At 38.0% G+C, this 15,119-nt stretch overlaps 2 protein-coding genes across 2 annotated transcripts; both read left to right on the plus strand.

Annotated features, from left to right (window-relative positions):
* The first annotated feature begins 7,590 nt into the window (after nt 1-7,590).
* On the plus strand, nt 7,591-9,742 carry LOC120358873. Its single transcript, XM_039454517.1, has 3 exons — nt 7,591-7,961; nt 8,049-8,323; nt 9,582-9,742. The coding sequence occupies exons 1-3, from the start codon at nt 7,591-7,593 to the stop codon at nt 9,740-9,742; spliced, it is 807 nt and encodes a 268-aa protein (XP_039310451.1).
* On the plus strand, nt 9,739-13,973 carry LOC113003708. Its single transcript, XM_039454524.1, has 2 exons — nt 9,739-10,085; nt 11,024-13,973. Exons 1-2 carry the CDS (start codon nt 9,739-9,741, stop codon nt 13,971-13,973), a joined length of 3,297 nt encoding a protein of 1,098 aa, XP_039310458.1.
* Nucleotides 13,974-15,119: the final 1,146 nt, after the last annotated feature.

Genomic DNA, 15,119 nt, shown 5'->3' on the forward strand with positions numbered 1-15,119 from the left:
TAAAAAAAGGGAACATGATTGTAATGCGTTATATTGCAAAACATGTAAAGATTTTTGTCATATTAACCATTTATGCTATATACAGCCTATAAAACAAACTACCGATAAACGACCAAAAATATTGTTTTTATTTTATGATTTTGAAACACAACAAAACACACGCATTAGAGGGGATGATAAAAAACGTGTACATGTACCAAATTTATGTGTTGTGCAACAAACATGTACTTATTGTTTAGAAGATAATGATGATGATATGACAAAATTATGTCAATATTGCGGTATACGTGAATATGTATTTGATCAAGACCCTGTAAAGCAACTTGTTGATTTAGCTACAAAGCCACTACGCTCGTTTAGTCGTACAATTTGTATCGCCCATAATGCGAAAGCTTTTGGTGCTCAATTTATTTTGAGACATTTTGCTACGAGAGGTGGTGTAAATGAGATGCCGTCAATAATACTAAATGGTACAAATATTGTTGTAATGACGATAGGGCACACGACATTTCTCGATAGTTTAAATTATCTTCATATGCCATTAAGTGCTTTACCAAAAGCTTTTGAACTTAACGGTTGTACTACAAAAGGTATATTCCCACATTTATTTAATACACCTGAAAATCAAAATTATATAGGACCGTTACCAGATTTGAAATATTATTCAAGTTGTTATATGCAAAATAATGAGCGCGAACGGTTTTTATCTTGGTTTACTAAAGCAAAACAATTAAATTATATATTTGATTTTAAAAAAGAAATCGTACATTATTGTAAAAATGATGTGACGATATTACGTAAAGCCTGCTTAGCTTTTCGTAAAATGTTTTTTAAATGTGGTATGGTTTGCCCTTTCGAGGAAAGTACCACAATAGCATCAGCCTGTTCACGTGTTTATCGTAAAAATTTTCTTCAAAAAAATAAAATTGGTATTATACCAACGGGCGGTTATCGTTGGGGTCAAAATCAATCGCGTAAAGCTGTTTCTTGGTTGATTTGGACAGAGCACGAATTGGGTCGTATTATAGCTCACGCTGGACATGGTCGTGAGACACGATTACCCGAAGGTGTTTTAGTTGACGGTTATTATGAAGAAATCAATAACGGCGTGACGATTAAACATGTTTTGCAATTCCACGGTTGTTATTGGCATGGCTGTACCCGGTGCTACACTGTAAATAGAAACCAAGGAATCGGTAATGATACAATGGATGCCCGTTTAGAACGTACTCAGTTTATTACAGCAAAAATTATAGCTGCTGGATATGTTTTAACAGAAATGTGGGAGTGCGATTATGAACGTATTTTAAAATCTAGAGAAGATATGCGTATATTTTTAAAAAATTATCCAGCTATATCTCAGCCTGCGTTAAATCCCCGCGATGCTTTTTATGGTGGTCGTACAGAGAACATGGTGTCTCATTACGATGTAAAGGATAATGAGAAGATACATTATGTCGATGTATGTTCTCTTTACCCATATATTTGTAAAACAGGTATATTTCCTGTAGGACATCCGAAAATATATGTCGGTGAAGAGTGTCACGAATTAACGGGTCCTACAGGTGTCGAAATTGATAAAATAGAAGGACTCGTTTATTGTTCAATATTACCGCCGCGTACGCTTTATCACCCTGTATTACCGGTGCGTATGCATGGTAAATTAATGTTTGCTTTATGTCGTACATGTTGCGAAAATATGTGTCAAACAGCGTGTACACACGAAACGTTGCCGATCGCGAATTTACCGGTACGTGGGTAGTACAAGAAATACGCAAAGCTGTAAGTGTTGGTTATAAGCTTGTAAATATTTATGAAATTTGGCAATACGAGGTAACGCAATATAATCCCCAATCTAAGGAGGATGGTCACTTCACAGAATATATTAATACTTTTTAAAAATTAAGCAAGAAGCTAGCGGTTGGCCTTCTGATTGCAGCGATGAAGAGTCAAAAAAACGATACATAGAGGAATATGAGCGAGCGGAGGGTATTAAATTAGATCCTGAAAAAATATGTATCAATCCTGGTCTCCGAGCTGTTTCAAAACTATGTTTGAATTCTTTTTGGGGAAAATTTGGTCAACGTGAGAATCTACCTAAAGTTGAAATTGTAACAACGCGTAAAAGATTAATACAACTGCTTTCTAGTAACGAAGTTGATGTTACAAGTATATTACCTGTTAATGACGATGTTTTATATGTTGGTTATGTATATACAGATGAAAATTTAACACCATCCGCTCTAACAAATGTTGTGATAGCTGCTTACCCGACAACTCAAGCGCGTTTAAAATTATATGAATATCTCGAGCACCTCGGAGATAGGGCTTTATATTGCGATACCGATTCATGTATATACGTAAGTAATAATTCTCAGAACGCTTATGAACCACCAACAGGTAAATTGTTGGGTGACTTGACGAATGAATTAGCGTGCTACGGTGAGGGTAGTTACATTAAATCTTTTGTTTCGGCTGGTCCGAAATTTTACGCATTTCTTGTACGTAAACCCGATGGTAGTACCGTAGAAATTTGCAAAGCTAAAGGTATAACTCTTAATTTTGCAAACAATAAATTAATCAACTATTATTCCGTCAGATCACTCGTTACAGATAAAGGAGATACGTCGATAACACTTCATTTTGACTCTATCAGACGTACGGAGCTTCATAACGTAATAACGAGTACAGAGAGTAAAACATGTAAGCAGACATTTGATAAACGAAGACGGTACGGGCCTTATGGGTCGTTACCATACGGTCATTGTAATTTATAATTATTTGTTATATAATTGTATTTTTGAGCTTGTGAATAAAATATCTATGTATAATCAGAAGTTTATCGATTTTTCTAATATTTACCTGTATTACAATATAAAAGTTTTTAAGTAAAAACATCAGCCACCGAGCGTTATTCGTAAAAATGGATACACGGTGGAAACACCCTTGGACCTCTATGATCTGCGATCCCACAGGCTGTGGTAAAACCTTTTTTGTGAAAAGATTTTTTCGGAATATGAATTTTATGAGTGATACCAAGTTTGACCGCGTATTATTTTACTATTCAGAATGGCAATCAGGTTACACCGAATATGGTGATAATGTCGAATTTCGTGAAGGTCTACCGCGAAATGATGACTACGCTGATGATCCACGGCCAAAGCTTATTGTTATTGATGATCTCATGCGCAAAGCATCCAATAACAGTGTTATAGATTTATTCACGAAAGGGAGTCATCATAAAAACCTTAGTGTCATTTTTATTACACAAAATTTATTTCACCAAGGACGTGGTATGCGCGATATTTCATTAAATGCTAATTATATAGTTGTGTTTAAAAACCCAAGAGATCGGGCCCAAATACAGCATTTAGCGCGCCAAGTTTACCCTGAAAATACACGGTTCTTACGGGAGGTATATAACGATGCAACTACACCAGCACACGGTTATTTATTACTTGATTTAAAGCAATCCACACCGGAGAGTTGTCGTTTTCGCACCCATATATTTCCTGATGATAAGTACCAACATGTTTATATACCACGTAAAAAACTAAAAGACAGGAGTACCGCACAGGAAATACCAATAATACGTATCTAATACTTTTACAAAATTTATCTGATATATAGATGTGTTTTTTAATGTGCTTAAATACGATCATGAATTCAAATTTTGTCAGTAGTCAAAATGTTTTTCATCTTGGTAGACAATGACGATACCATCGATGAGTTAACAGTTGAACAATTACAATTTATACCAAAAATTATTTTACTACGGAAATTCGGTAATCACATAGATTATCTGTGGGATAAGCTTCCTGAGTATATAAAGAAAGATCCAGAAGTGTGTAGTTATCGCCGTTGTTTAAAACATTATGATCAAGTGACTCAGCAACTGCATATTGATGGCCCAACGCCGCTAATTAAAGATTGTTGTAAATGTAACAATAAAAGATCGGCTATTTAGTAAAATTTATAATGGCACCGCCCGCGCATATCTTATTTGGTCAAAAACACACCGCGATACTACGGGCCTTATGCCACCTCAGTAATAAACAGCGTGTTGCTATCTTGAAAAAGGCCGACCCAAAACTTATTAGGTGTATATGTGAGTGTGCTTTAAACATATTACGCGGTAATGTGTCTCTTAAACACTCATATAAACGTCGTTTGAAGCGTCATGCGAGCATATTGCGACGATTAGTTGATAAAAACGCTTCTTGGAAGAATAAGAAATGGCTAATCGTACAGCGAGGTGGTTTCTTACCTTTATTATTAGCACCTATATTAGGCACCGTGTTATCACGCCTTATAGGTGAAAACTAAAAATAATGGAACACGCAAAAAAAATGGTCTTGATACACGAAGAAAAAATTACGCAATTAACACGGACATCGAACGATAGAACAATTCAAACTCCTGGTACGACGATAAGCAGACTAGATGAAGAAATGCTTGAAATTCTCAATTCAAGCAAATTTGCGAACGAAAGAGAAAAATGCAAAGTTTACTTGCAAACGTTACAACGTTACCTGTATTTTGTAGAAGAAGCAAAACGCAATATACCTACTAAATCTATTAATACTTTGATTGACACTGTTTACAAAACAAAGCAATCAAGATATTCGGAGGATGAAGAGGTAAAAACACCGGAACAAGAAGATTGTTTAGACGATTTATTTATTCTGGATAGCGTACCATCAAAATATCGACCAAAAGCTAGACTCTTATTAAACCATATACATTTTAACGCTTCTGAAAGACTAACTTGGGATAAATATGGTGTTATTTCTATTGATGGTGTAAAAATAAAGGAATCTAATATCGTCGACCTTATAAACGACGCTATGCGCTCCAGAAAAATAGCGAAACCGATCGGCAGAAATCGTTTTGTCACACTCATGCACAGTGTAAAGGTCCCACGTGAATTTATAGGAAATCAAAATTTATGGTTAAATGAACCGGTCAATAACAATACGCTTCAAGTACCTAACAATACAACGACACACACCGCAGGACCGTCGCGTATGCGGTCTGATTCAAGCGAGCTTCCTACAGATGATACCGATACCTACAGCGAGTGTTATGGTACCGCAGATAGGTGGGAACGTTTATCACCTAGGAAAAAAAAAAAGAAACCCATGATAGAACATGAAAAAGCTAGAGAAAATTTATTATGAACCAATGCGCGCGGCCTCTTTTTCTGGAGCACCAAAATTATTGCGTGAAACAAAAAAATCAATACCCAAAAACAAAACAATTGCCTGGCTGGAAAGTCAAGATGCATATACATTGCATAGGCCTTTACGTCGCCAATATCTTAGACGTTCTTACAATCTGTATAATATCGATGATGTATAGGAGGCAGATATCGTAGATCTACGTGTAATTAAAAATTATAATGATAATTACGCATATTTACTTGTTGTTATTGACGTTTTAAGCAAATTTGCTTGGGTTGAAAAACTACGTGATAAAACAAGTACTAGTGTTGCTAGGGGTTTAGCACATATACTGGCCCGTAGTAATGGTAGACGACCTATTGTTGTACAAACAGATCGTGGTAAAGAATTTGTGGGGTCTGCCACACAGCTTTTTTTAAAAAACGCAAAAATTGGTTTTCGAGTGGCCCGTAATCCAGATGTGAAAGCTGCAGTTGTTGAAAGATTTAACAGGACATTAAAGGAGCGTATATGGCGATATTTCACTTATGCAAGAAATAAGCGGTATATCGATGTACTAAATAACATTGTTGATGCGTACAATCGTTCGTATCATAGCGGTATTAAAATGGTCCCGCAAGATGTAACATTGAACAATGCAAGATTTGCTCGATCAAATCTCGCACGTAGATATGACAGTAAACGCGTCCGTGCTCCTAAATACAAGATCGGTAATCTGGTGCGAATCAGTAGTAGTAAAGCAGCGTTCGCGAAAGGTTATGAAGGCGGCTGGAGCAAAGAAATATTTCTTATAATACGCATTTCCACACATCCACAACCACCTGTATATTTTTTACGAGACCTTCATGGTGAAGATATCGACGGCATTTTTTATGAAGAAGAATTGAGCAGGATCCGGCGAGATTATGCAAAGACCGATCTTATGGTCGAAAGAATAATTCGTAGTAAAGGACGAGGCAGTGCAAGACGTATCCTCGTTAGCTGGCGCGGTTTTCCAGAAAGTTTTAATAAGTGGATAAACCCTAACGATTTAAAAAATTATAATGAGGGATAATTTTTACGTGGTTTTACCTAGCAACAGCAGTTCTTCATATTTTCATGATAACACAACAACTCATTTTATTACACGTCTACCACAAGCATTACGTTTACAAGGGGAGTGGGGTGTTTCTTTAACTGATATTCAAATACCTATGACGTTTCTTCATTTTTCACAAGATGAAAAGACTTTAGTGAAAATAAAAAATTTTATCAATGAACCGCCTGAAGAAGAAGAGGAGTTAAAAACGGGTTTAGAACATCATATAGTACCACAAGGACTGTATCAGACAATTGACGATCTTATCGAAACAGTAAACAAAACAACGCTGAAGAAACATTTAATTTTTACATTAAATAGGCTTGGTTATGTCACAGCACAGCGTTCATGTACAGATTGTATGGCTATAACACATGGTTTCCGCCTATCGCCAACTCTGGCTCAAATATTCGGTTATGAAACTCAATGTCATATATTGGCTGGTGAAATGTCTTGGCCGGCATCTAGACCGGCTAGTTTAATCAGAGCATTACCTACAACGCTGTTTGTATATACCGATATATGCGAATCGTACATTACAGGTGATGTGCAAACACCTCTACTTCGCATAGTACCTCTAGATATAGAATCGTATGTTTATGGTTCGGTTAAGTATAAAAGTTTTGCAACAGCTAAATATATACCGCTAATACACACTGCTTTGCAAACAATAAAGATTGATATAAGAGATGAGTTTGGACAACCTATATCATTCGAATATGGTACATTGACTGTAACACTACATTTTAAGAGATCAGACTAAAAATGACATATTACGATGCGTGTTTCGATATTCCACACGGTAGCGGTAGACAAAGTGGCATCGAACGCGTCTATGTAGGCGCCCCAAATCAACGCGGTCATGGAATCGGTAGTTTTCTTGGTGGTCTCTTTCGACGTGTTTTACCCCTTTTATCAAAAGGAGCCCGGGCCATCGGTAAAGAAGTTGCTCGCTCTGGTATGAATGTAGCTCGCGATGTAATTCAAAGAGATATACCGTTTAAAGAAGCTTTTAACAGCCGTATGAAAGATTCAGCTGAGAACCTAAAACGGAAAGCCGAAAAAAAAATTGATATTCTCATGGAGGGTTCGGGCTATAAAACGCCGAGAAAGTCAAATATACAGCATTTAATTAACATTCGCGACAACGATCATATCGTAAGGCGTCGAAAGAAAAAGAAAAAGATTTACAGTAGCAAAACACCGAAAACTAAGACAAACACGTTGAAGAAGAAGAAGAAGATAAAAAAGAAAAAGAGCTCTATTCGCGATAAACGAACTGTAGTTGACATTTTTCAATAACATATTTGACGTAAAGCAGACGACGCCATGGCCTTTTTACACTCTCATTCGTGCGAGTGTCTCAAATCAGAATTGGAATTATTCACCGTCCCACCAACGCAAGCAACAATTGAAAACTCGCAATGGTTACATTACAAACCAATATCGTCGTTAACCGATGATTCACCTATAGAATTTGTTATACCAGGCCAGGGGGAAGAATACATCGACTTACCACATACCATGTTATGTATCAGTGTTCAAATAAGACCGACCGTTTTCAAAGAAACTCCAAAAAAAGAAGAGACTTCAGGTGCTGTTGATAAGCTAGTAGGACTCGTCAATAATTTTATGCATTCGTTATTCAATCAGGTAGATGTGTTTTTCAATCAAAAACTTGTAACACCCCCAAATAATGCGTACGCTTACAGAGCTTATATAGAAACATTGCTTAATTATGGCCCTGCTACAAAAAACTCTCATTAAACAAGTGTGTTGTGGTATAGCGATACGGGTAGTGAAATAGCGCAACCATCCATCTTAAACGCCGGTTTTCTAAAACGGTGTTCGTTAACAGCTAATGCTAAGAAAATTGACCTTATGGTTCATTTACATTGCGATGTTTTCAATCAAGAAAGGTTTCTGATAAACGGCGTAGAAATGCGTTTGCGGATGGTGCGATCAAGAGACGCTTTCTGCCTTATGGATCAAACCGAACGAGGTTTCGAAGTTCATATACTCGATGCTACGCTACTTGTCAGACGTTCAAAAATTTCACCAGGTATATTATTAGCCCACGCTAAAACTCTTTCAAAAACTACAGCAAAGTATCCTCTTACGCGTGTTGAAGTAAAATCTATATCTATACATAGCGGTATATATGGTGAAACGCTCGACAATGTGATACTTGGTCAGATACCAAAACGTTTAATAATCGGTTTTGTCGATAATAGAGCATTCAACGGAAATCGCACGCTTAATCCTTTTAATTTTTATCATTACAAAATTAATTATTTATCTTTATACGTTGACGGCACACAAATACCTAGTAAACCGCTACAACCAGATTTTACAAAAGAAGGCCTGTATATGGATGCCTATCACACACTATTTTCTGGAAAGGGTATACATTTTCTAAACGAGGGTAATTCTATTTCTCGTGAAAATTATCCAAATGGGTACTGTCTTTTCGCATTTGACCTCACACCGGACCTTTCGGCAAACAACAATACGCACTGGAATTTAATGAAACACGGGAACATTAGAATTGATGTGCGTTTTGAAGAAGCGTTAAAAACTACGGTAAATTGTATCATTTACGCCGAATATGATAATATTTTAGAAATCGATGCTTCTAGACAGGTAATTGTAGACTATGGGGGATAAACGCTGCCGAGAGCTGAAATAAACGCACTATGGAAACGGATACTACTGGAACAACGACGCCTCGAACAAAGAACGCATATATTTACCCGGCAGTCTGTATCGGTTTTTGATCGTGTATAGTACTACAGCTTATATTCAAGATAACAATTCTTTTACAAACACACTTACAAATATGGATATCGTTGTCGATATACAAGGTTTCAAAGACGCTGAAGAATCTTTCTTTCCAAAAGAAGTTGCTATTGTCTCTATAAACACAACCCACTGTGCTCATTGGATCATCGCGCAACCATGTTCTTTTATTGAACTACCAGATCGTTCAAAATCTCAAAATAATTGGCTTAGTAAAAATTTCCACGGTATTGAGTGATATGAAGGAGATACACCATATAAAAACTTACGACGCCATTTGAGAACGATTGCACAGTTTACCAACCGCATATTCACTCGGGGGTTTGATAAATCAACATTTCTTCATCGTATTACCAGCAGAAACGTTATAAATTTAGAAGAAGAGAAAGAATGTCCGCCATTTCATCAATTACCACGATTAAAACAGACCTGCCTTATTCATAACATAAAAAGTAAGACAAACAATTGCGAATATACATGTGCTTTAAATAACGCATTACGCATTGGAAAATGGCTTAAAGAATACGGTCTTTTGGATTCTACATCATTATTATCATTGACATCACCGTCATCACCACCCGCACCATCGTTTTCTACGACTTGGTGTAATCGTAATAATCATCATAATATCAAAGAAGAAGAAGAAGAAGATATCTCTCCAGTCAATTCTTGGTGGTTATGAACACCCACCAATTACGGGCAGCTCTACAAAATATACCGTGCGATACCATAGGCGTTTACGCCTCTGACGAGATACCAGCTGTATGGAGTAAACCCGCGGCTATTATTGCTAATACCGATGATCATACAAAACCCGGGACACACTGGGTCGCTATGTACGTCGGAAAGGACGGCATCGGACACTATTTCGACAGCTATGGGTTGCCACCCATCATCCCTCAACATCTCAAACGACTTAGAAGAAACTGCAAACTCATACTCTACAACCCTCAACAATTTCAAAGCAACACTTCTGACGTGTGTGGACAATTTTGTGTCATGTTTGCGCATCTTATGTGTACTGGGTTTGGCATGCATAAGTTTCGTGATATTTTTTTGAACGATTTATCACGAAATGATAAAATAGTTCGCGATTATTATAATTCATATGTAAAACGTCATCAGCATTACATTTCTAAAAAAAATCAATTTACGGGTGGCGGTATTTCAAATTTGTACGGGTCGCTGCGGCCTCAAAGTTGTTATTCACGTAAATAATATATCTTACATTCCACACAAATATATAACCACCTAACAATTACAAGAATTGATGTATATTTTGAACGATATGTAATCAATAAATGTTCATAATTAATAATGTTACTTTTGTTATTACTGTATTTTTAAGAATGTATAATCAATAAATATATATATATTAAATAGTGTGCTTAATTTAAAACCAACCTCCCATAAATTAGGTTAAGATTGAATCTTCTTTTGCAATAAATAAAAAAATTTTTTATTAAAATAACTATAAGACATAGAAAATGAAAAAAACTATTTAGTAGATAAATAGTGCAGCCTCCTTTTTGCAGTAAAAAAAAAAAAATTTTTTTACATTTTTATTAAAACAGCTATAAGGCGTAAGAAATAAAACCGACAACCAGATGAGTAACGTCGCTATAATAACGCCGCCGGGTAACTATCTGTAGTGGGGAGAGATCGCCTCGTAGTATCACTATGGGGGGACGACTGTGATGCTGTGCGCCGTGATAAGAAAGTGGGGGTACGGCGCCAGTGACGTCACAGTCGTCTACCCATAGTGGTACTAGCCTACTTACGTTGTTCGATTGCTATTCCGCAACAAAGAAAGACAACTCGGAAATTCAAGAAACGTCGCACTTAAACGTTTTTATTCTCTCGAACGTAAACTGGAATTGAATCCAGAATTAAAGACAGCCTACACACAAATCTTTGAAGAGTTTTTAAATTTAAACCAAATGACTTTGATTAATGATCCAAGTGACGACGGATTTTACATGCCGCATCATGCGGTAATAAAGGCGACGAGTGACACCACACGAGTCCGCGTAGTTTTTGACGCATCCGCAAAATCAGAGATCGGTATGTCATTGAACGATCTGTTATTGATCGGGCCCACGATACAAGATAACTTATTTGCACATTTAATTCGATTTCGCATATTTAAAATCGTACTCAACGCCGATATAGAAAAAATGTACCGACAAATATGGCTACACGAGGACGATCAAAGATATCAACGCGTATTGTGGCGCTATAACAATGAAATCCGTACCTTCCAACTTAATACCATTACATTCGGAGTAGCATCATCGCCATTTCTTGCCATCCGTACGGTTCACAAGTTAGCGGACGACGACGGTGATAGGTTTCCCGACGCGGCACGATTACTCAAAACGCACTTGTACGTCGATGACTTGCTCACCGGAACGGATACCGTCGAAGAAGCGCGCAGATTACGAGACGAAGTAATCGCGTTACTTGCTCGGGGTGACTTTAACATACATCAATGGGCCTCCAACGACAGGCGCGTCATCGAAGATCTAAATCCCGTCGCTATAAATTCGAATCTTGACTTTGACAAAACCAACTCTCTGAAAATGCTAGGAGTAGCGTGGGATGCGCGGAACGACGCGTTACATTATTCGGTTCGCAAAATCAACCACGTCGAAAGGTTCACAAAGCGAATGGTCGTCGCGGAGATAGCTAAGATGTTTGACCCATTAGGCGTGATAGGACCGGTGACATTGTTTGCCAAAAGAATAATGCAAGATTTATGGAAATCTAAGATAGGATGGGACGAACACATACCCCCTAGCATACAATCTACGTGGACGGAATTTATGTCACAGTTAGAGATTATCAACGATCTATCTATCAATCGCGCGGTAGTAATTCCCGAACATAATGACATCCAAATTCACGGGTTTTGCGACGCGAGCAAGGTAGGGTATGGCGCGTGTCTCTATATACGTTCCAAAAATCAAAATGATAGAGTACATTGCCGTCTATTATGCGCCAAAAATAGAGTCGCCTCATTAAAATCCGTGACGATACCGCGCCTTGAACTATGCGGAGCGCTTTTACTAGCCAAATTATACGGCGAGGTACGTAAGGCGGCGGAACTTAACCCAGATAAAGTTATATTATGGAGCGATTCAATGATCACCCTACATTGGATAAGAACGTCACCTCATAGTTTGAAAACATACGTATCCCATCGCGTTGCTCAAATCCAGGAAATCACGGAGCCTCAAATTTGGCGACACGTCAATTCAAAGGACAATCCGGCCGACGCCCTTTCGCGAGGTCAGATGCCGGGTGCTCTACTAAATAATCAGCATTGGTTCTCGGGTCCGTCGTGGTTAATAAAGAACGAAAATGAATGGCCTCAGGACTGTATGAAACCGATTGAAATACCGGAAATGAAGGGGAATAAGTGTTTAAGCACTGATATTAGTAACAAAGACATTTTACAAAAATACTCCTCGTACACTAAAACGTTACGAATTGTAGCGCTATGTTTACGTTTTCGACGAAAAAACGCGTATCAGGGACCACTATGCGCGCAAGAAATAGAAGAAGCGGAGATAAGAATAATGAAAATCGTTCAGGCCTTTCGTTTCGCATCCGAGTTGAAAAAACTTACCAACAAACAAACAGCAAACAAAAAAATTGCCTCATTAGATCCATTTATCGATCAACACGGTCTAATTCGCGTCGGGGGACGTCTCAGAAAATCGAATTTGACATTCGCGCAGAAACATCCCATTTTAATTCCAAATAATCACTTCCTGACAGATCTTATTATCAAAGAAACACATGAAAGATATTTTCACTCGGGCATTCAAACAACGTTATATACTATCAGACAGAAATTCTGGCTACTCGACGGTAGAAATCAAGTGCGCAAAATAGTGCGTTCATGTATTCGCTGCTTCCGTTTTAATGCCAATGCAATTAGATACAAAATGGGCGATTTACCAAAATCTCGCGTAACCGAAGCGATTCCATTTGCCAATACAGGGGTCGACTTCTGCGGCCCATTCTACATTAAAGAGAAAAAATACAGAAATCGGAATCGTATCAAGACATACGTTTGTGTATTTGTGTGTATGGTCGTCAAGGCGGTGCATCTTGAAGTGGTCAGCGACTTGACCACAGAAGGATTTCTAGCCGCGTTGAGACGATTCGTATCTAGGCGAGGTATTCCAACACACATCTTCTCTGATAATGGAACCAACTTCATCGGTGCGAGCAATCATTTAAGAGAATTATACATCCTTTTTAACTCCGACGAGCATAAAGATCGGGTTAATCGATTCGCAATCGATCACAGAATAACGTGGCACTTCATACCTCCCATCGCTCCACATTTCGGCGGCTTATGGGAGTCAACAGTAAAGCTATTTAAACACCACTATAAACGCGTTGTCGGTGACCTTTTATTCACTTTCGAAGAATTAAATACATTTACAACAGAAATCGAAGGAATCCTAAATTCAAGACCTATCTCCAATCTCTCATCTGATCCAAATGATCCTATAATTTTATCACCCGCACATTGTATGATTGGTAAACCAATTATGAACATGCCTGAACATGATTACTCGTCTGTCCCAGCTGCACGCCTATCCACCTGGCAACACCTGTCAAAGGTACGTCAGGACTTCTGGACCCGATGGAGCCAAGAATATCTCAGTGAACTACAAATGCGACATAAATGGAACAAAGAGGAAAAGAATATCGAAGTCGGAACGATCGTTCTTCTCAAGGAGAAAAACCTGCCATGTTCGCAATGGGCCATGGGCAGGATCACAGAAATACATCCTGGCGAAGACGGAGTGGTGCGAGCCGCCACCATTAAAACGAGCGCTGGAATCCTGAAACGGACAACGAAATGTTTGTGTCCGCTTCCACTCGAACAATAGCACTCGAACTCTATGTATCGTTAGCGAGCGAATTTATGATCCGTAAGATTAATTGATCGTCATACTCTCAATGGGGAGAGTATGTTCCGTCGAGATCCTTCGCTAAGCTCGCCGAGCGAGCGTGACGGATCATGTCTCGATTGGTCGCCGTCGGCCAATCGAGACGCGACATCGAAACAATAACGATTGGCCCACGCGAGGATCGCGGATCCATATAAATATGGGTTAAGAAGCGTCAGTGATCAGATAGCTTCCCTTTATAGCAAGAGTCAGTACTGATATAGGAGCCGAGTCTCCAGTGCATCGAAATATCGTTAGCAATACCAGAAGCCGAGTCTTCTTTATAAACGTTGAAACAAGGAGAGACCGTAGTCTCTTCATGTATATACGGACATCTACTCATCAATAAATTCTCCACATTCTACGCAATCGAGTTCTATTTGTGTCAATCCGAGCGAATCCTGGTCATCCAACGATCCCTACGCGACAGATGCTATTGTGGTACTTTCCTCGAAAGGGTAAACCTTACCACATTTAATAAACATTTTACGAAAAGCTAAGCAGGCTTTACGTAATATCGTCACATCATTTTTACAATAATGTACGATTTCTTTTTTAAAATCAAATATATAATTTAATTGTTTTGCTTTAGTAAACCAAGATAAAAACCGTTTGCGCTCATTATTTTGCATATAACAACTTGAATAATATTTCAAATCTGGTAACGGTCCTATATAATTTTGATTTTCAGGTGTATTAAATAAATGTGGGAATATACCTTTTGTAGTACAACCGTTAAGTTCAAAAGCTTTTGGTAAAGCACTTAATGCCATATGAAGATAATTTAAACTATCGAGCAATGTCGTGTGCCCTATCGTCATTACAATGATTGTACCATTTAGTATTATTGACGGCATCTCATTTACACCACCTCTCGTAGCAAAATGTCTCAAAATAAATTGAGCATCAAAAGCTTTCGCATTATGGGCGATACAAATTGTATGACTAAACGAGCGTAGTGGCTTTGTAGCTAAATCAACAAGTTGCTTTACAGGGTCTTGATCAAATACATTTTCACGTATACCGCAATATTGACATAATTTTGTCATATCATCATCATTATCTTCTAAACAATAAGTACATGTT

This window comes from Solenopsis invicta, chromosome 1 (assembly GCF_016802725.1).
Source record: "Solenopsis invicta isolate M01_SB chromosome 1, UNIL_Sinv_3.0, whole genome shotgun sequence".
NCBI lineage: Eukaryota > Metazoa > Arthropoda > Insecta > Hymenoptera > Formicidae > Solenopsis > Solenopsis invicta.